This window comes from Polyodon spathula, chromosome 2 (assembly GCF_017654505.1).
Source record: "Polyodon spathula isolate WHYD16114869_AA chromosome 2, ASM1765450v1, whole genome shotgun sequence".
NCBI classification, from domain to species: domain Eukaryota; kingdom Metazoa; phylum Chordata; class Actinopteri; order Acipenseriformes; family Polyodontidae; genus Polyodon; species Polyodon spathula.
Window position 1 is genome coordinate 103,267,743 of NC_054535.1, and position 20,898 is coordinate 103,288,640.

General features: G+C 36.3%; 1 protein-coding gene across 2 annotated transcripts; it reads left to right on the forward strand.

Moving 5' to 3' along the window:
- Window positions 1–14,298: 14,298 nt before the first annotated feature.
- On the forward strand, window positions 14,299–19,099 carry LOC121306067 (lysM and putative peptidoglycan-binding domain-containing protein 3-like). Of its 2 annotated transcripts, none has more exons than XM_041237773.1 (3): window positions 14,299–14,385; window positions 16,510–16,784; window positions 17,964–19,099. In XM_041237773.1, the coding sequence occupies exons 2-3, from the start codon at window positions 16,515–16,517 to the stop codon at window positions 18,606–18,608; spliced, it is 915 nt and encodes a 304-aa protein (XP_041093707.1). In that variant the 5' UTR covers window positions 14,299–14,385; window positions 16,510–16,514; the 3' UTR covers window positions 18,609–19,099. The 2 variants fall into 2 exon arrangements, with proteins under 2 accessions (XP_041093707.1, XP_041093715.1); XM_041237781.1 differs by having other exon boundaries at window positions 14,313–14,385; window positions 16,514–16,784.
- Window positions 19,100–20,898: the final 1,799 nt, after the last annotated feature.

Below are 20,898 nucleotides of genomic sequence, written 5' to 3' on the forward strand. Positions count from 1 at the left end.
ACCAGTTATGCACTTGACTGTTTGATCAGCTCAATCCTGGGCTTTTATTCACAATGCCCCCCGATTGTCAACTTTAATGGAGCAGTTTCACAATATTATTATCAATTATTGAAATGTGAACTCACAGCCAGTCTAATGAAGCTGTTAGTGTCTGTACTTAACACAATTTCGACATATAATTGGTCACTGAAGAGTAAATGATGTTATTCTGTCGCTGTTTCCCCATTGTAATGGACACCCTTGGATGAGTACTTCATCTAAGATAAGTTTACTGCAGAATGCTCTTGCAAAAAGCTCAAATAAAAGTGTTGTAAAGCATAGTACTAGAAGCGTGGTAAATCTCAGAACAGTGTGGTAAAGCCTATGGTGACTTTTACAAGGGTCAGAGCACTTTGTTTGGTACTGTTTGGATGTATAATGTTGCATTAATTAGGAATGCAAAACTGAATTTTTCTTGCAGTATAAACTATTTGCACATTGAAACTGAAGTATGTTTATCAAAGAAAACACAGAAAAGGGATCTCTGTGGAAGTAACCAGCAACTTTATACATTTTAAACCAAATATCCTGTAGCAAGAAATTAAATATCTTGAGAAAATACAGACATGGATTTCAGTTGCTTCTCCAATTATGTGGAGGTAACAGAGATCAAACCAGCATCCCTTCAGGATCTCACCAATCACCTCATATTCCTGTTGACAAGATGCTAAGCTAGTCCAGTACAGAGGACCACTGTATCACAGGCTCACCTAAATTCACAATTTCACAGTAGGGAAGAATATTGCTGAAAATTGTTCACAAGTAATCCAGTCATACCCATCATAGGCATGGTAATTCTATAGGATCATGACCTATGGTTATGGCAAGTCTACAATTTTATGTCAACAACATACCATCTTTTGACTCACTGAACAGAAAACAATTCTATTCACTTCCATATTAAACTTAAATAGTACTCCATAAAGCTACCCCATGAAGCTCTGATTGTGTACGTAAATTCTGACAAAACCGATGGATACTGAGCCCACCCATATTTCAAGCCGCCAGAGATAAAAGCATAAAGGCTACTGCATTATTGCACTACACCATATAGCTCTTATTTCTTTATACAATGACCCAGTCTTTTTTTAAGGATTCTCCCAACTTGGAGGCAGGACTCCTGAGCCCTCGCAAGACTGGTAAAGGCATGAGACTTCAACGCACCTACAATACTACCTACTCACACCAGCACAAAAATGCAGCCTGAAATGAAGGTCTCAGGCCAAGCAAGGATGTCTGTCCTGGAGTAACTTTGGAAAACGTATGGTTAACCAGTTTCAGTGTATGTTAAAGTAAAAAAAAACGGGTTGTAAATAATTCAGCCAATTCAGACATACATAGAAGAGAAAGCATATTAGTGTTGCCAGTATAATGAATAAGAAGTTTGTTGTCCACAATCAGTTTTAGCAATCGGCTTCACTTCAAAGACTATTAATCTGCCCCCAGTTTTAAGCACTCTAATTCTTAAAGGCACAGTGCACCGATTTTATTTGTTTTGGGTTTTTTTTTTTTTCTAGGACAGAACAAACCAGTGCCGGAAGACATACTGTTGCTCAGGTATGCTATACAGATCATTTATCCAGCATCACAGAGAACATTTATCCTGTCAGCAGTGAACCTCGACGAGAGAAGAATTAAAGTTTAGCATGGTTACAGTGGTGCAAGGGTTGTATTTAGATCACAATGACAAGGTGCCCATTGCAGTCAATAGGTTTATTATATATAGTCCAAAACAAGATACATATTAAAGAGCAAGCACAGGGTTAGGGTTGGGGTTGGGGTACTTACAGCACATACACCATGAACTTTAATACAGTGCTGCAGTTTTTCCACAAATGAAAATAATCCTCTCAATGGCATCGGATAAGAAAAAGTTATTTGATGCTAGATCTCTCAACACTTGTGCACATTTATTTTTTTCACTTGAATTTATTTCAGTTCAACGTTCTCTTTGACAGCGAACATGCTGTGTGCAAAACAGTCTTCTTCTCCAGCAGTCAAAAGTAGACAAGGAGGAAACCATAATTATCTTGGCATATATACGACTTCGAGTGCTTTGTAGTAAAGGCTTGCTGAATGACGAGGAGCAAATAAGAGGGCCAGCCCTACCCCCAGAGCTTTACAAATGTCACAAATGTTTGATGTTCGATGCTAAATTTGGCTGCCTTTATCAATGTCTGATGTAGATTTATGAAAACACTTGTGTTAGCATGCCATAAAAAGCAAGACTTGCTATTCGTCACTTTTAACCACCTGCATAATCACACAGAATCTCAGTGACAGAACTACAACAGTACAAATGTGGAGCTTTTACACCAAATTATCTAGCAGCGTTAACTGCAGCCCCTACAGCTTTGGGGTCCTGTTTATTGACATATTAATATTAATGTTAACTACAATGCATTGTGGTATAGGAAGAACATGCATGTTTCTCTGATTGTTAAAACAAACTGTGAAAATGTGGTAAACTCTGCACTATAGGTACACTGTAAACAAAAACTCAAGAGGTACCAGCTTCTAAATTCATGGCGAGCAGTTCCTAAATGTTCTGCTAAAATTTGTCAACAAGTGTCTATGTAAAGGGCATCGTTTGGTTTACTGCAGTTAGTTCAGTCCTGGTGGTTGTGGAATGCTTCATTCCTCTTAGAGGCATCTTCTTCTGCAGGACACATGGAACAGGCCCTACCCACTGCTATGGAAGTGATCCTGTAATATTTGTTACAGGAGAGCAGAAGACATAAGACTGTGATGAGGGAATTCAAACAATGTGCATTATAGCAAGGAGCCTTTAGTAATACAGAATAAATATGAAAGAACAGATTCCCCAACATGAGAAAAAAAAAACACATAACTATTTCACATACTGTACATCTCTTCTCCTGCATTAGAACTGCAGTTAGTTTACTCACAAACATTAAAACTGCAAAGCCGCTGTAGTATTGAACCTAGAAGCTTGTATTACTATTAAAAAATACAGGATCTGTGCATGTTGCATGTGGTTTAGAATTCAAATGTAACATGGTAAGAGAAAATCGTTTATCCTATTAAAAGAAAAATATCCCACAAAGTACTTTAACTATTGCAAGACAGATGCTACTTTTGAAACGCAATTAACCGCCCCTTCCCAAGTCCATTCAGTCGGATAGTTTTTTTCCATGACTTTGCATGGAGGGTCAGTGGGGGGGGGGGGGGGGGTGTAACCTTGATGAAGGGCAACCGTGATGTGGGGAGGGGAGGAGAAGGAGTCAAGGCTCTTATGACGTGATCAAAAATGTCATAAAAAATTTAAAAAGTATTTCAGTCAGGAAAACTCGTGCAAAAGAAAAAAATACGTATTAAAGATTAGACAGCAAATACTACGTTATACACATTGTCATTACATCTTTGCCCTTGGTCCATCATTTTGTTTTCTGATAGTGGAAAGGCTGACTGTAGGTAAGCCGTAGGCAGGGGGGCAGGATAGCTTCCCTCCCCTTAGACAAAGCCAAAAAACAGGTGACGCCGAACTCTGATGTACAGCGGGGATGAACGGATGGATATATATAGCCTTTATAGCTGCCCATTGGACATGTTGTTTATCGAATGATAAATGAGACTGACAAACGGTCTTGTAATGAGGGTGCCTAATATGCTTGATGTTTAAGATTTGAATCTAACTTAAAAAGTGAGTTCCCTGCCTGAACCACTGCTTTGCTAAATATATACTTGGAAAGAAACACCAGTGCAAGTGTAATCTCAAATTAAAAAGTGCTTTGGTATGTATGCACAGTATGTAGGCATGACTTGGTCCATCGTTTGCTCTGATCACAGTCTTGTCGTGATGTGGCATAGGCTCCACAAGGTGCTGGAAGGTGTCTCTAGTGATGTTAATCCATCCAGTCATTAATAATTCAATTGTGAGGAGATGGTTGAATCGTTCAAGTTTATCCCAAACACGTCCAATAAACTTTCCCTTCATTTTGACATTGCTGATAAACTCTGCTGCAGCGATCACATGTATGTATGTATGTAAATGTGAGTTATTGTTATTATTTGATTTATTATTATAAAGTGGATCTAAGGAAGAAGACCTGACATACTCTCCATTGAACTACAAAATAAGGAATCACTTACACCCAACATAATAAGGCTGCAATTCCTTTGAGGGTTTTTAGTGACATATAAATCATGAGAGCGTTCATATGTACAGTGGGGTGTGCTCCATTCATTATAATTACTTGTACATGATTTGATTGATTTCTCTATGTTCTACGATTTCTCACATTTGTATAGTATGTATCACTCAAAGTCTATTCACTGTTGTAGTGTAAGTCATTAACTTCTTCTGGGTGTCATGTGCCTGTTGGTTTGCACAGCTGCTCTGAGGCGAAGTTGGTGAAGACGTTTGTGTTTATTAACTGCAGTTCATGCAACAACTGTAACTAATAATAAAAATGCTGTAAATAACTGCAGTTTATACAGACGCAAACGTTTACTATAAAGGGATTCTTTCATTGGTATAAATGCAACCTGGAAATATTTTCTAAGCACGAGACAGAATGAATTTGCCAATTTAAGAAAGCAAAGTGACAAGCGAAAGATTAAGAGGCTACCTCGTCATTCAGGGAGGCAGTGAGCGTACAAACCCATATGCCTGCACTGACACATAAGCACGGAAAAAGCCCTTTCATTCTGTCTGAGGGTCTTTAAGGCTGACAGACATTGATAAGGGGTGACTAATAGAGGGTGGGGAGAAGACTATCTGGGAAGAGAGCTTATTTTCACGATGGACTCTTTCATGCAGTTCTGTAACACTCCTCACTTGAAACACAGTACAGCTGCTCCAAGCTCTTTCCAACTGGCAGCATTACATTATGATTTAATAGGCAAACAAAAGAGCCTGTTTGTCAAGTGATTTATTTTCTGTTATTCCTCAGCTTTACAGCATCATGGTCAAATAGGACTGTCCTCTACTCTGGGGGTCATGAGCCTCAATATGAAAGGGTATATAAGGCTTCACTTGACTCTTGAGCATCTGAACAAAGCTACAGTGTAGTAATTATTAGTACTATATTCATATAAGGAATGAATATGCAATATATAAATGTTTAACTGTCAAAAATAGGCATGTACAATATTCATGTTAGTCATGTTTATACAGTAATAATTTTATTTTGAAGACTTCTAGTCAAAACATTAGTCATATAATGTATTTTGTTTATTTTAGTATTTCAATAATTGTACCCTACTTTTTGTCATATTCAAAATGTACTGGAAGTCGTTTCCATATACAATAGGTGCTGTACACATTGTTGACTTAAAAATATAAATCTAATTTACAAACAGGGCTTTTTGTGATGGGTTTCATAATACTTACACAAATTCTAAATATGTTAAAGTTTAAACATTTAACAGGTTTAGTTGAATCATTATAGCATAAAAGTGTGTGCTACATATGGCATGTTGTTCCGCTTTTTCTTTGTACTGTAATAATACAATGTAATTGTTCATACAGAGGGTGGATGAGTAACCAGCACTTAGCAATCCACACTGGAGTAGCACTCAACACAACAGCCCTGCTGATGTTGAGTCGAACTGTGGCACTGCATTGATAGTACCTCACCTTTCAGGGCATCCAAGCAGAGTGGACAGTAAACTAATCTGGACAGCATTGAACTGGTGAGTCATCAGATGAGGACAGTGACTCATACCATCAGGCAATTACACAAACTTTAAAACTGTAAAACAAAAAATATAAACACATAAGTATAGTAATGGTATTTTAAGTTGTCTACCTCAGTAGGAAGTGAGCAGACAGCTATTATTTCAATAGTGTATTTAGAGGTTAGCTCTCACAGCAGACTAGTTCTTTTTTCTCATAGTTTGGGTGTATCTGAATTGTATTTTAGCAGGGGAGGGGGTCTACATAATTCTATTTTTTCTTTTTTTAATTTTTTGTTAGTATTGATGTGGTGGAGATTTCAAGCATAACACTTTTTTATATTGGGCACTGAACATTTTTATACAAACTTTCAACAGTGCCAATTAGTTATTAACTGGCACTAAGCCTGGACTGTGTAGCTCCTGGATGTAAGATGATGAATGCCATGACCTTGAAGCACAAGCATTCAGAAACCATGGGCACATATTAAAAAAGCATGACATGCATTCACCACAACATAGATAGCTTTCTATAATCAAATGGGCAGAACCGCGTAAAATAGGCACCTCTAAAACCCACTCCCAAATATCAGGAATACGTGTAAAACACTGTGTGCAGTAATACCATGTAGTAAAAGGAATATACAAAACCTTTCACGTTTCAAGAAGAATTCTTTCTCAAGCCTCTAAAAAGTATTCAGCTTTTCATTCACGCTGGAACAAAAGCTTATTAAAAAAGTTGGCTCAGATCATTCCTTGCACGATTATGATTATATATTTTTTTTTTTATTGAATTCAACATTTAACCAAGAAAACGAATATAATACTTTCTTGAGGGGTGGTTGAAAATACACATGAAACAGAGGGACATGTTCATAAAACTAACTCAATTCTCTTTTTTTTTAATCTTTTTTTTTTTAGGTTAGAGGGTGTTGATTTGGATTTGGAGTTCACAAGACTAACACCGCTCTCCTACTAAAGTTTCCTTCACCAGCCTCGTAATTACATTTTCTGATTATTTTATTTGACGTTATTCTTGTTTAACTACACTGCCTTTATTTATCCATCTGCTGCTTATCTTCTAGCACTAATTAACATGATTAAGTGCAGGAGCTGCAGCACAGTACATTAACTTTTTAATAAACCTGTTCACTTTTGGGTGTTTGTTTCTATGAATGCTTGTGAGGCTTCTAACTTCAGAACGCCTTGCTGGACTGATCTGAAAATGTGTACACAGATTCAGAACAGTGGGAGAAGGAAACAGATGTGAAAGGATGAAGTTGTATGCTGGATATAAGAAGTCTCACTTTTTTCATGAGGAAAAAAGACTTACTTAACTTTTTCAACAACAATATCAAAAACTCTAACTTACAAGAAAGTAGACAAACACTTTAAATAGTTGATAAAGACACTAGCCTAAACCTTTGAATAGTATATTAAAAGTCATTCATATTTGAAGAAGTATTATTAATAATTATCTGCAGAATTTTGAATATGATACAATATTACTGAGAAAAAAAATCTTATGAGTAAAATTAAATCTGTAATTGATGCAGACACTAGCTTTAAATTAAAATGTTTCTCTTAACCCAGTTTCTCATTTTTACTTCATAATCTAAAATATGGGTGAAATTTAAGCATGTAAACGTGACCATGAATGGTTGTTTGCCCTAACAAGTAACACACCTGTGGCAGAGAGTTCAAATGCAGAGCAAAAACAATGGCAGGCTAGTCCTTCATTGAACCAGTGCACCTGAACCCCAGCCCCTGAAAAGCACACCCTGCTGCATGAAGCTTACATTCCCACTGAGCTTGGACCTTTCCATTTATTGCCTTTTACTTGGTTACCACCTGTGTGCTAAAGACTTGAATCAGTAGGAAATAAAATGGGATATTCAGATATTATGTTCCAAAGGGACAGAAATATAGTGTCAGATGAATGGTCATTTTCCCCCACTTTTCATATCTCATTATTTAAAATAAAATCCTTTTTTAAAAATGCTATCCAGAACCATATATGCATTTCATACCTTACATCTTTTTGCGTGGATAAAACTTTGTTATATATTATGCTGCAAAACATCCTCGGAACTGAGCTGTCCAACTATTCTGTCTAAAAGAGCCATACCAAAGAGTTCTTACACAACCATACAAAATCACTAAAACATGTTAGTAGTTTTCTGCTCATTAAAGCAGAATCTCTATATGCTGCAAGTTTAAATGTGATAATAATAGCCATTTGCAGCTCAAGAGTTGAACAGTCTTTCCCTGTCACATATTGTGTTTACAACCAAGCACCAAAGACCAGCCTATTCTGCATGTGCAATACATTATCTATAATGTTGTGTTTGGTACAAAGGGTAGTGGTCTAGTTACATAAATGTAATACTCCACAGGATGGCTCTGACATACAAATATATATGTTTGTATGTATGCATATAACATGTGTGCATTTTTTTTTCTTTGTGTAATTACAGTTAAAAATAGTACAAGGCCTTTTACAGCTTAAACCATAATTACATTTTGTGGAATATAAAGGGTGTGACTTTGTTAGGAACCACTAGAAAAAAAAAATGCAGGATTGGCATTTCTGTGTATAAGAACTGATAGGGGACTGAACCTGGACAGACCAGTGAATAAAGCCCACTGTGATTATATCCAGATAATCTTCTTGTGCCTATTTGTTACCACAACATGCATGCACCTTAGATGGGAATTTCTAATTAACTGGTCTAACAAGTGACCTTGCAAAGCATATTAAAATATTTTGTGCACATGTTCCCTGCAGATGGGTGTAATTAAATTAGGCGGGACTTCAAGAGCCTCTATTAGATAAATACTGCATACAGGCTTCCCACTCTGTATCATACATCTGACATCTGTGAAGAAACACTGAAGACGAATATATAGCGAATTATATCGCATTTTCGAAAGCGAACATTGGGTTAAATAGACTCCACTCTGATTATCTATCTATTCTGGTGAACTTGCAATCCCTCTATCACAAAACCCAAGTGCCTAAGCAAAGTCCAAATACAGGGAGATCTTCATGGACTGACTAGAGAGTAGGGATGATAATAGTTTAGGGTTTAAACATTTTCCAGATGTAACTATTGTTAAAGATATGCATGTTAAAGGTATCAGCTCTACTGTTTATACAGTAGGATGTGTACGGTTATTTTTTCAATGTGTATTGTCTTCTCCATATACACATTAATGCTGTTGCGTATCATTAAAAGTACAGGTTACAGGCATGTCCGATTCCCAATATGTGACCCTGTTTAAACATTTAGTAAATCAAAAATAATGTCACATCCCTACCAGAGAGTGCTCTGTTTACAGGGAGATGGGAACTAGAAGGAAGTTTACTATAGTAAGAAAACTAATGTTCAGGGTAAAGTAGGATCCATGAGCTGTTATTATTATTATATTTTTTTTTAAAGGCTTAGACTGTAACTATAACAAATGGCAGACACTACAGTCTAGAAGTTAAAGCCATAAAAACGCAACTGGTAATTAGAAAAATCCTCAGCCGCAGTATAAAATCAAAAAATATTAATAAATAGGTCATTTGGATAGCTTTAAACTGATATATAAAATAGCTAAATGGACAAAAACGTGAATAGGGTGACGCGCGAGACTGTCAGAAGAAACAGAAGCTCTTCAACACTAAAGCACCTTTCAGGAATGACTTCAAGATATTAACTCATTCTCTCCTCAAAGCCCTCTTTATATATCAACACACCCTCCAATAACATGTTAGTCACTGTATGTGTGGGACATTGGGTTATCCTACTACAATAATTATTATAAGAAACATGCATGAATATGAACAGCTATCATAAATTTTTGTTTTGTTTTTGCACAGCATGCTTGTGACTGAGAGTGTGGCCTTATGGCTCACCAACTGCATCTCAACAAACAAATCCCTAATAAACAACTTCCAATAAACACAGGAAACACTAGGAAATCATTTCGGGATCCAAAAAAGTCCTGAAAGAATTAATGGTCTGGATCCAAATTTGCTGATACTGTAATGCATACATGAAAACAAATTTCTATTTTTCAATGTTTTTGTTGTCTTTGAGGATATAAAACTATTCACCCAAACTAAAATATATTATGCAGTAAATGCCTACAGTTAAAGAAAAAAAAAAGGTTACATACAATTTCAGTTATTTTAAACATATCATTTAGTTAACCGATTCATTAGTACTGGATAAAATATAAACAGAATAACAAATTTGAGTTGTCCCTTTGTGTAACAATAACTGCTGGATGCAATGTACAACCTACAAATGTTGCTTGTCAGCTTTTTTTAAGGCAACCACATCAAATTCATCAAATTCTACGTGAATAAAACGCGTCCTTCTAAAATTCCTTAGCGTCATCCTAACCATGTTCTTCAAAATTCAGAGGGTTAAAGCTAACTGCTGCGTAAATGGGAACCAAAATAGTAATATAATCCAATGTAAGACTGGTCAACATTGCCTTTTAAAGCTGGTCCTAGTTCAGGCGCGCCATGTGTGGCGGTTCCTCATGGATTGTTATTTTACTTCAATGCCAGGGGGGAGAAACAGACAAAGCACAATAACCACAGTGAATATCAAAAAAGTAACCATGGCAGCGTTTGCCCACTTGTCAATGGGTACCCATTCATTTAATCATTCCACTGAATCAATATTTGAGCTTTTCAAATATATTAGTCAGGTTGTAAATCTGGGATATTTTTTTGCAAAACGAACACAAAAAAGATTAAATAAATATATATTTACTAGAGCTGTTTTTTTTTATTATTTAACCATGGAGCCTGAGCAGTCCATCATGAATAATATGACCAGCCGCGGGCACACCTGATATATCCAATTTAAAACACATACAGAAAAAAATAATTATTCAAATACACAAAATCAAATTGTATAAGTATATGTTGATCGTTTTTATTATATAACACGTGTTACCGCTATTGGTGAACTTGATGGTACAAAAAATAAATACATGTGTTTTGAACTACACATTAATGTGTGTAAATAAAAAACATAACATAGTTAGAAATAAATTATGTGACATAGAAATTGACAAAAAAAAAGAACATGTATGTTTGTTTTGCTTTTTTTTTGTTTGTTTTGCTTTTTTTTTTCTTTTTTTTTTGTAGGCCCTGTCACATGATTCAAATCTATTTTAAGAATAACCTACCTGACTTTTTTACTCTTCTCAACAACCCAGGACAAATATAAAGTTCTCCAATATCGCAGAAGATATAATCTAAGAATACTTGGTTTATAGAAAAACATCTCCAGTGGTCTGTCAGAGAACTGTTTCCGATGCTATTGTGAGCCAAGCCAAGCGTTGAAACTCTTGATTCCCAAAACGAATTCCTCATGGGATCCTTATTATTAAACCTGTTTGCATTTATACCCAAAAGCCCATCAACCGGTATTCGCTGGAAAAAATAACTGGCAACTGTATTTCTTGTGTCGGTGTCTGGGTTTGGCGCCCCTTTGCTTCTTGCTCAATTCAAGTGATACAATGCTTTATTGAAGAGACGAGCTGCCCTGCAGAGCCTTGATGCTCTCCAAACACAACTATTCAGTTCTATAACCTTTGCATTGACAAGTCATGCTCAGCTCATTCGCCTTTCATTTTCATCGCTTTTAAAAGCGGCTCATCTGTCCAGCCCCGTTCGGTGGCGAGCAAACAGCTCCACCCGGCGAAGACTTTTCTTTACCCATTTATTTGTGAGACGCGAATCGAAATTAGGTTTCTAAAAATTGACTATGGTACACCACAATAAAAAATACACGGCCTATAGAAATATACATATCGTGTTGATTCAAGGCAAAGATATTATAATTCCATTGCCATCTTGATTCAACATGCTCAAACTGTAATCCACCGTGTAGGCATTTCTTCGACTGGTAAACTTAACTGCTGTTTAATTGATTTGGACTTTAAAGCCTTGTATTGCATGAATGTTCCACTTCAGTCTTTCTAGATCTCAACAGATTGGGCTAAGCTTGCACACATTTAATATTTTTATATAAACAGTAATATGTGCATTTTTAGGTATTTTACTTTGGCATTGCAAAGTATCTCAAACATTTGCTGTTCTCTACCTATCATTTGTATGTACAATGTTATGTTATTCATGAAGTACATTAGATTCCAGTGTGGTGGGCACTATAGAGCAAAAAAGCACCTTAACTGGCATATGGATAACTGAATGCCACCTGCTGCACAGGAATTGGACCTACAGTGTGGTGCCAGGATATGTTGCTGTGCTAATATTAATAATGCCTTTAAAGCTTTGCTATTAATTGTGTTAACATAATTCTAATTGATTGCCAGCTCCAGTGCTACTGTTCGACCAGTTCAAAGCAACACATTATTATATGAATAGGGTAGGCAGTCTCATTGTCCTGCATGGTTTTCACAGGCTTTCTTGTGTCAGCATGGAACAGTTATGATATTTAGTGGCTGCATTGGGGACTTAAGCATTGTGCTTGGGGCGAGTCTCCCTCTAGTGGTTCATAGTAGCCAGTGTGTTTTAATTCTAGCCCTTGGTCAGCAGGATCTGGTTCTGATATATAAAGAATGCCTCTTAAATTCCAGTAAATCCTTACAGTTGGCTTCCAAGAAATAACCATTCTGCAGTTATGTACTGGAAGCTGACAGCAGAGTGTATCTCATACTGGGGGCACTGATCCCACAGCAGCATGCACAGCACAGCCAATGAGATACAATGATTCACTCATGCCAAACACATTTTCTAAGTCAGGCGAGGTGCATGATGGCAATAGGATGTAATACCAGTAGTATTTGGCAGCAATACCAGTCCTTAATATGGGACGGATTAAACAAATAACAAGATTAAAGGTATTCCTTTAGTTAGAAGTTATCAGTTGTCCAGCATATTAAAAAGTCTAAATTCTATTTTTTTAACAGATTTGTAACAGTGGGGAATTAAGAGCATTGAAGTCTTGTTTTTGTTTGACAAAATCTTACTTTTTAAATGTCCATAGTTGCCCTATTAGCTTCAGTGCCATGTGTGCTGCTCCTGTAGTCATAGTCTAGCTGAACTTTTGATCAGTTATAAATCTTCACAAAAGACAGCCTTAAGCCCTGTATGGACAAAAGTGCCACTTAGGGTATTGTATCTTCAAACAAGTGTCTCAAAAGAAAAGCTGAACCCGCCAATGACTCTGAAGCAGTGGGAATGGTATTAAAGCTATTCAAGGTTGTTACTTACTAAGTGACTACAGTTTTAATCACTATAACTGTCCCACAGGAGAGGTGCAGGCTGCAGGCAGCATCGTAACCAGAGCTGGCATTCTAACAAGGTCAAACTTAGATTTCAAGTATTTATATGACTGCTTGGTATTTACTATTCAACCTCCAAATCTATGTTACACTGCAAACCAACAGAGAAAATGAAGGAGTCTTGTACTTTGCCAGAATTTTTACATGAGCATCAGCATCCTCATAGATAGTTACAGCCATGTCTCCAGGTTCTCACACGTAAACAAGACTCTTGCAAATGTGTGAGTGTGTGATATCTGTGGAGATGGTATTAAGTTTACAGCTATTAAAAAACTCATTAAACTCCAGGACCACTTCAGTCAAGTGCAAGCTGTTCCAGCTATCTGCCGGATAAGAGGTTTGATGTAGATAATGAGGTATGTTTAAGAAGGTCCTACCTAAATTAAATGAGTCAGAAGGGAGGCACAGTTAAATTAATGATCTTAGACCCCCCCCCCCCCAAACGTTTCCATCACATTATTTAATTATTCTTTCTCCCTAGTAACTGCTGGCACAAACAGACCATCTCCTTTGGAATAAAGGGTGTTTGCATTCAGAAGAGTACATATTCTTACCGTATCCAATGAGAGCAGCATCCGTGAGCGACTGCCTGACACAAAGTAACCTAGGAAACGTGCTACTGAATTGAACTGGGCAAGTGTCAGAATTCCAGACTGCGGAGTGTAAATATAAAAGATATTGTGCAGTTCTACGAGCATGACTAATTTCACAACATCGTGATTTGCAGGAAACATTTTTTTACGTGACTTTCATACTTGCATAATTATTCGTAACCTCCCCCGGTGTTGTGGGGGAGATTACTTTTTTTCTGCTGAATTCCACTCATCGTGTCTCCTGAATGTTTGGTCCAACGTTTCTAGCAGAAGAGATGTAGATATGGAAATATTTCAAGAGGCTGGTATTGATCCCAGTTGTTCTTAGTAAGGAGGAAGCAGTGTGCCAGGGGCTTTAAATGTAATGTTGACACTTAAATAATGATAATGTTAGAATGCAAGAAAATACATTATGCATAACTGTCAACTTAAGACTAACTAGGAGAGGAGATTAAAAAACAAAACAAAACCAGTTATTAGGACTGCTCTTGATTGAAACTAGTATTCGCACAGTGTGATACCAATACAGCTTCCTGTCTTAACGTTCACCTCTCCTGCTCTAGCATCACTGCAAATTCAGCCAAATATATTGGGTGCGTTCACGGAGATCACGGCTAAATCTGCGCAGAATGATCTTCTTGAACGCATCCATTCTCCTTAGTTCCGCAGAGGCCACTGAGGTTGAAGGAAGTTGCGTCAGTACGTTGCTCGGTCTGATTACGTGGTGTAGGCAAAACAGAGTATAGCTGTTTGTCATTATCGCAGGTTGACATTAAAGGCTGATACATTTAAGGTATGTATTTATTTATTTTTTGACTCGTATCATAATATGATAGATACGTCTTAGTTGAGCTAAAATAAATAAGTTAAAGTAACTGGTGAGGTGTTGTCTGTCTGGTTGAGTTGAAAACACCGGGATGCACGTCACTGCTGCACAGGACGATCGTGAAAAGTGGGGTTTGCAACTACTTTTCATGCTCCGTGTTTCAGCAGTGTGACGTGGTAAACGAGTTTTATTTTACATTAGCATACAGTTCGTGCGCAGATTTAGTCTAATACTATTTACTTGTGATAAAATTGCTTATTAATGCGCCATATGCTGGTGATATTACTGGAAAACTTACTCGGCATTGACACGACATCAGCCACATCGATTCTTGGCAAATTCCCTTCCATTTTCTAGGTATTTAAATGCTTTAATCACTGTTCTAACCGGGTTGTCATGAGTTGTGAACCGCTTCTAAAAACAAAGAAAACATCCACGAGTCCACGCGTTTACAGTGGCTCCCGAAAACATTATACGCCTCTTCATCTGTTTCCCCCAATGGTAGCTGCGACTGCTTTCAGTTTTTTGCTGTTAATTTCTTATCACTTTTCCACTAAGGCTTGCTAATAATAATAATAATAATAATAATAATAATAATAATAATAATAATAATAATAATAATAATAATAAATAAATAATTGTGGAAATGGAAAACCATCACCAGGGAAGTTTGGAAAAAATACCACTATTCCAATTCCCAAGTAGTTTAAAAGGCATAGGTTATATTATCTTAATTTCCCTAATAATTCATTTCTTGCCAGTTTAATGTCTTATTGTGTGTGTTTTAAAATGATTATCAGCAGCTGTTTATGCTTTCCTCTGTATCTAGCAAGCTTGCTAACGATTCAGGGGGCAGTGCTTTTGAAATACTGAGTGTGGTGCAGTGGTGCCTGTGCAACACTGATCCCGCCGTGCTGAGAAATTAACAGGGCTGATTTGTTACAAAGTGAAATGCATCTTCACCTGACTTCCACACAAGTGTTGAAGCATATAAAGGAGTATTTTCAGAAGCAGTGTTTGCTGGAATGGAATGATTTTAGCATTTAGCAACGGAGCAATTAATTATTCCTAGCAACTTTAGCAATATTGCTGGTAATATTAACAGCAATTTCACGGATCTTCAGCATGGTGGTGTCCGAGGTTACTGCTGCTTTAGTGATTCATGTCTGCTGTATTTGCAATAGTGTAGTGAAACAGTAAACTAGTACCAAAGGATCGACGCAATAATACAAAAGCCGACGCGTACTGATAAATATATATATATATATATATAATATATATATATATATAGATATATGTGATGGACGACAAATTAACTACCTGCTGTGTTGATTTTTGTGGCAAGTTTAAAATAGGCTGCCCTTGCTTTTTAAAAACCATGTTGGAATAATGATAAAAACTACACCACAGCTGGAATAGTTGCCAGCAATAATGACCCTTCTGTAACTCGCATGGCTTGGTTGGTGGCAACAGCCTTACTCAGTATTTTGTGCTAGGCAGTTTCAATGCTGGCAGTGATCGCTTGCAATTGTGGTTTTGTGTAACACTCATTGTAGGGTATTAACAGTTAGGAAATTAAATATTAGGAATATACATCCAGTATATATTAGATTTAGTTTTATTGTATTAGGCTGCATTCAAACAAAGTGTATAGGTGTACCCAACTACATGGCAGGTGAGCCTGAAGCACAAAGTGATTTGTCCAACATAATACACTCAGTGATTTAAACCCAGGAATGTCCTTGCTTTTACAATGCTTCTTACACTGTTAAGCAGTAGAACAGATTTTAGACTTATTCCATTTAATATTTTTTTGTTTAATGGGGAACAAATGCATTACGTAATAGTTGTGTACTCATAACAATTTTACATGGAGTCTTGTAGTGTCTGACATTCAAGAACAATATATTTGAAACGCTACCAGCAGTAACCTAGGATGAAAACAATACTTCCTCAGCATTGAAGTTTGAGCCATACAAGTTGAGATACTGATCCAATAGCCTCTTTTTTAAAACACAAGGTGTACACAGCTGTGCTACCCTAAGTTGCAATGCTATTAACTTAAAGTTCTCTTTTTCATCCCACACAAAGCAAGAATGACGGGTAAAAGTCAGCAGAGTGGTTACCAGCCAGCCACAGGGGTTCAGTCAGCTAATGGAGGACGTGCCTATGTTTTTGCAAACAACCTAAATTTGGAAAGTGAGTTTTCTGAAGATGATGGGGATTGCTACGAGCTGCGATCAAGAGGAAAAGAAAAAGTTTGCAGAAGCACATCCAGAGACAGATTAAATGACATTGTGTATTTGGTGAGAGACATTAAGGAGGGAGACACCTTAAATGCCATTGCTCTTCAGTATTTCTGCTCGGTAAGCCATATTTATTTTTGGTTTTGATATTTTATTTGTCGACGTGACACTGCACCATTACCTTACTTGCATAAAAAATACTTTATATATTTTCTGTTATGATTGCACCCTGTTGCTTGGCTTTACTTTTTAAACATTAGAGTATACTACATAGGCACTTAATAAATACAAGTTACAGGTAAAAACAAGTTCTGTGTTGTCTTGTTGCAAATGAAAAAGTTATTTTTCTTTCAATATTTAAATAATAATACAATGTGATTATATTTTAAAATATTCTCATTCTGTGAATATTTCATTAAAGAAACAATGCATGAAAAAATGCAGTATAGTATTAGCATGCAAAAAACCATCCACCATGATTAAACACAATAGCATTAAGATTTAAGTACATAATTGCCAAGACCTTTTTGATCATGGGATTGTCTTGCATGTTTGAAGCTTGTCAATAGGCCTCTGGGGTAAATACTGGTATATAAATATGGTTTGTGAAAAGTAACTATTGTTTGAAAATACTGAAGTACGTATCACAGAAAGTAACTATTTGAAAATATTTTTAAATATGGTTGATGGAAAGCAATTATTTGAAAATAGTTAAATGAGTAGTTGAAATACTTTAAACTTTTCATAAATATGTAACTGTTCCATACAACAGCCTAATTATTATCCTATATTCTAAGCAGGTTAAGCATTGTCCTTCTTAACCACTCAGTTGTCTTTTGGAAACTGCTCTATTTCAATTAGATTAAATTTGTTCAATTAACTGAAATATTTGAATATTTTATTTCAGTGGGTAAATATCTGAAAACAATGAAATAATTTTAACCACTGGATTAATGGCCTGTTTTGAAGTTATTGAATATATATATATACAACTGAACCTATATATATATATATATATATATATATATATATATATATATATATATATATATATATATATATATATAAACTTAAATAGTATTTGTTTTCTGCAAAAAAATTAAATATGTTAAAATAATATTTGATGTTTTTGCAATTTAAATATTTGAATATTTAAAAGCAATATTGATTTATTCAAGCATATATTTAAATATTTCAAGTATTTGAAATAGTTGGTGTTTACAAATAAAATACCAAATGCAACTATATTTGACCCAGGTCTAGGTTAAATACACAATCCCTGTTGTTTTCACATTACAGGTTGCAGATATCAAGAGGACCAACAACCTTCTTAATGAACAGGACTTTTTTGCCCTGAGGTCTATAAAAATCCCTGTGAAAAAGTTCAGTGTCTTGACAGAGACCCACAGCCCCTCCCTGCTGAAGCTGCTATCACCAGCTGATCGCAGTACACCAGAAACAAATGAATCTGAAGCTGCCTTAGACTCTTCTTCTTCGACGGAGAGCGTGGGAAACTACCTACAGGAGGTGGACAAGGACATTGAGCTGCTTGTGAAGTCCAGTGATTCCTCCAGAGGAAGCTTGAACGAGGTGGTCTCCTTCCTTTCATCACCGCGGCAGCTTGGGGTAGCTGAACGCAGAGTGTCTGTCCGCAAAGATCCTTACTATGGGGCAGATTGGGGTATGAGGTGGTGGATGGCTGTGACAATCATGCTTGTTGTTGGGATTATTACTCCTGTGTTTTACCTTCTTTACTATGAGGTTTTGATGAAAGCGGACATCAGCCATCATTTGACCTCCGAGTCGCTTGGTTCAGTTTCCATGCTCCCCACACAGCACCCGGAACTGTTGAACATAAAATCGGGGGAAGCAGTACCTGGGGAGGTTCATGAACATTTCAACCTGAATAATCCTGTTCCTTCTCTACACAGGGATGACACGTAGTCAGTGCTTGAAAACAATCTCCATAAACAATTCTCTTGGACCAAGTCCAGTAATGGTAGCCTTTATTTCTTTATAAAAGTGCAATCTTAAACATAATGGACAGCAGAAACCATTACTATTAAAAGCAAAAAAAATCTTTCAATGTATAAAATATGTACTTTACATAGAGATATTATTGTGGGCACACCTGTGTTTTACTTTTTTTTTTTTTTTAAACAGCTGTTGGTATATGTACTGTAGTTGAGACTTCTGAAGCTTCCACTATGCTATGCTCATGAATATACCAGTTCTAAACTATTCAGGGCATTAACTTAATAATCAATGAACAGGATACTTCATAACTTAAGTTTACTTCTTGCAATCTGCAACATTAATATTCATTGCTTTGCAGAACCCAACCATATTGTAGTGCAAGCAAACATATATACTGTATCCCTTTGACTTTAAGATGCACTTTTTGAACAATTTTTTGCATCTCAAAAATATCCTGCGTCTTAAATTCGAGTATAGTGATGCATGTATTAAAATCACCAACAAAAGACATGACTGCCCGAGTACACAAACAGCAATGTAACTCACTGCCAAGAAAAGACAAACAAAAACGTCACTGCCCAAATACACAAGCAGCAATGTCGCTTTCTGCCAATAAAAGACGAACGAAAACGTTACTGACGATCTTCAATCATCCATGATATAGAAGCAGCCATTTAAAAAAAAAAAGCGTCATTAACTTAATGAGGAATTAAAAGCATTTCTAACAAACAGTAGAAGCTTTGACAGATGGGAAATGCTGATCAGACACCCATATACCAAGCAATACCACAGTTCATAAATTGGGAGAAAAACAGGTGTGAGTAATGAGAAGTAGCACATAACTGTATACTCTGTGTGATAGCAGACTGCCACCATATGCGTAATTGAGGTTGTAAATGCATATTTATTTGATTTTTTTATCTTTTCCTCAAATTGAGGGTGGGAAATTTGGGCTCTGCCTTAAATTCAAAGGGATGCGGTTTGTATATGTATTAAAATATATTTTTTATGGATAGGAACTTTTGGTAAGTTCTTGAGCACTTGCAGCAATCTACACAAGTTAATGCTCTACCTTAATAAAAGCATTGACTGCTTTTCATAGATGTGAAATAATGTTAACTGCATGATCGTTAATTTTAATACATTTACAAGATGTGTGATGTTGAAATGTTCCACTTAGTTAATATTTTAAAGTTTACATTTTCTGATTGAATTGTATATAGAACTGTTGAAGACCGACTTATCTGGTGGTTACAAGCAGTCATCTGTATAGGTATGTGCCTTCTCCATATGGATAAATGGGCAAGAAAAGCATTGTTAAACAGAAAGAATAAATATATTTTGGATACAGTAGTATATTGATTTGGTTTCAGTCTTTGTTTATATGTTACTCGTTTGTGTAAAGGTTGTCTCTCTGTGTCTCAATTTGGGCAAGATGGCCACAATGCAAAGTTGAGCAGTTCTGGCTGCTCAAACTGTACAAAATAATGTACTGTTATCATAGGAGGCAACTAGCCCACAATATATGTAATTTATTTTAAATCACAAAACAAAGATTGTACTCAAGCATTGCTATTAAACAGAGGGCTGTGTGATATATTAGGAGGAAGTGTGGTCCAGTGACCCTGAGCAAGTCACTTAACCTCCTTGTGCTCCATCCTGTGGATGAGATGTTATCTCAAAGTCCTATTGTAAGTGACTGCATATAATGCACAGTTAACAGCCTACCTCTGTAAAGCACTTTGTGATGGTGGTCCACTATGAAAGATGCTATGTAAAATAAAGCTATCCTATGTTCTATACATGAGAATATTTTAACAAATTATTAACAGTGATTAGCTGATTTTTTCATGGTTTGTCTGGTAGATGTCCATGAAATATTGATATGTGTAATACAGAATGTATTAAACGTAACATGGCAATTACACCACTTAAGATCACTAGTTTTCACTTGTTTGTCCAGTTATGAATCGGATTACATCGTCATTCTCAGTACAGTGACTACTACAAGTGGGGTCCTATTAAGGTCAAGAATAAGAAAAAAACAATTTTCTTTTCAGGCAGTGGAAATGTTTTTCTTACAACTGAAAGGCAAATGACACTATGTAACACAATTTTTGTTCCTGGGTAGTAAGTGTTATTTCCTAATTGCTTATGCCTCAAAAGTATAGAAAATGGCTATTATTCCCCACAAACTTTGCTTTTGTGACCAGGACAGTGATATTTCAAAATATCACTATTTCCAATGGGAAAATGG

Bases quoted from the DNA above. Each gene is read 5' to 3' on its own strand.
- LOC121306067 (XM_041237773.1), top strand. From the start codon at position 16,515: ATGACGGGTAAAAGTCAGCAGAGTGGTTACCAGCCAGCCACAGGGGTT. The intron at 16,785-17,963 runs GTAAGCCATATT...TTCACATTACAG, and splicing joins CTCTTCAGTATTTCTGCTCG to GTTGCAGATATCAAGAGGAC.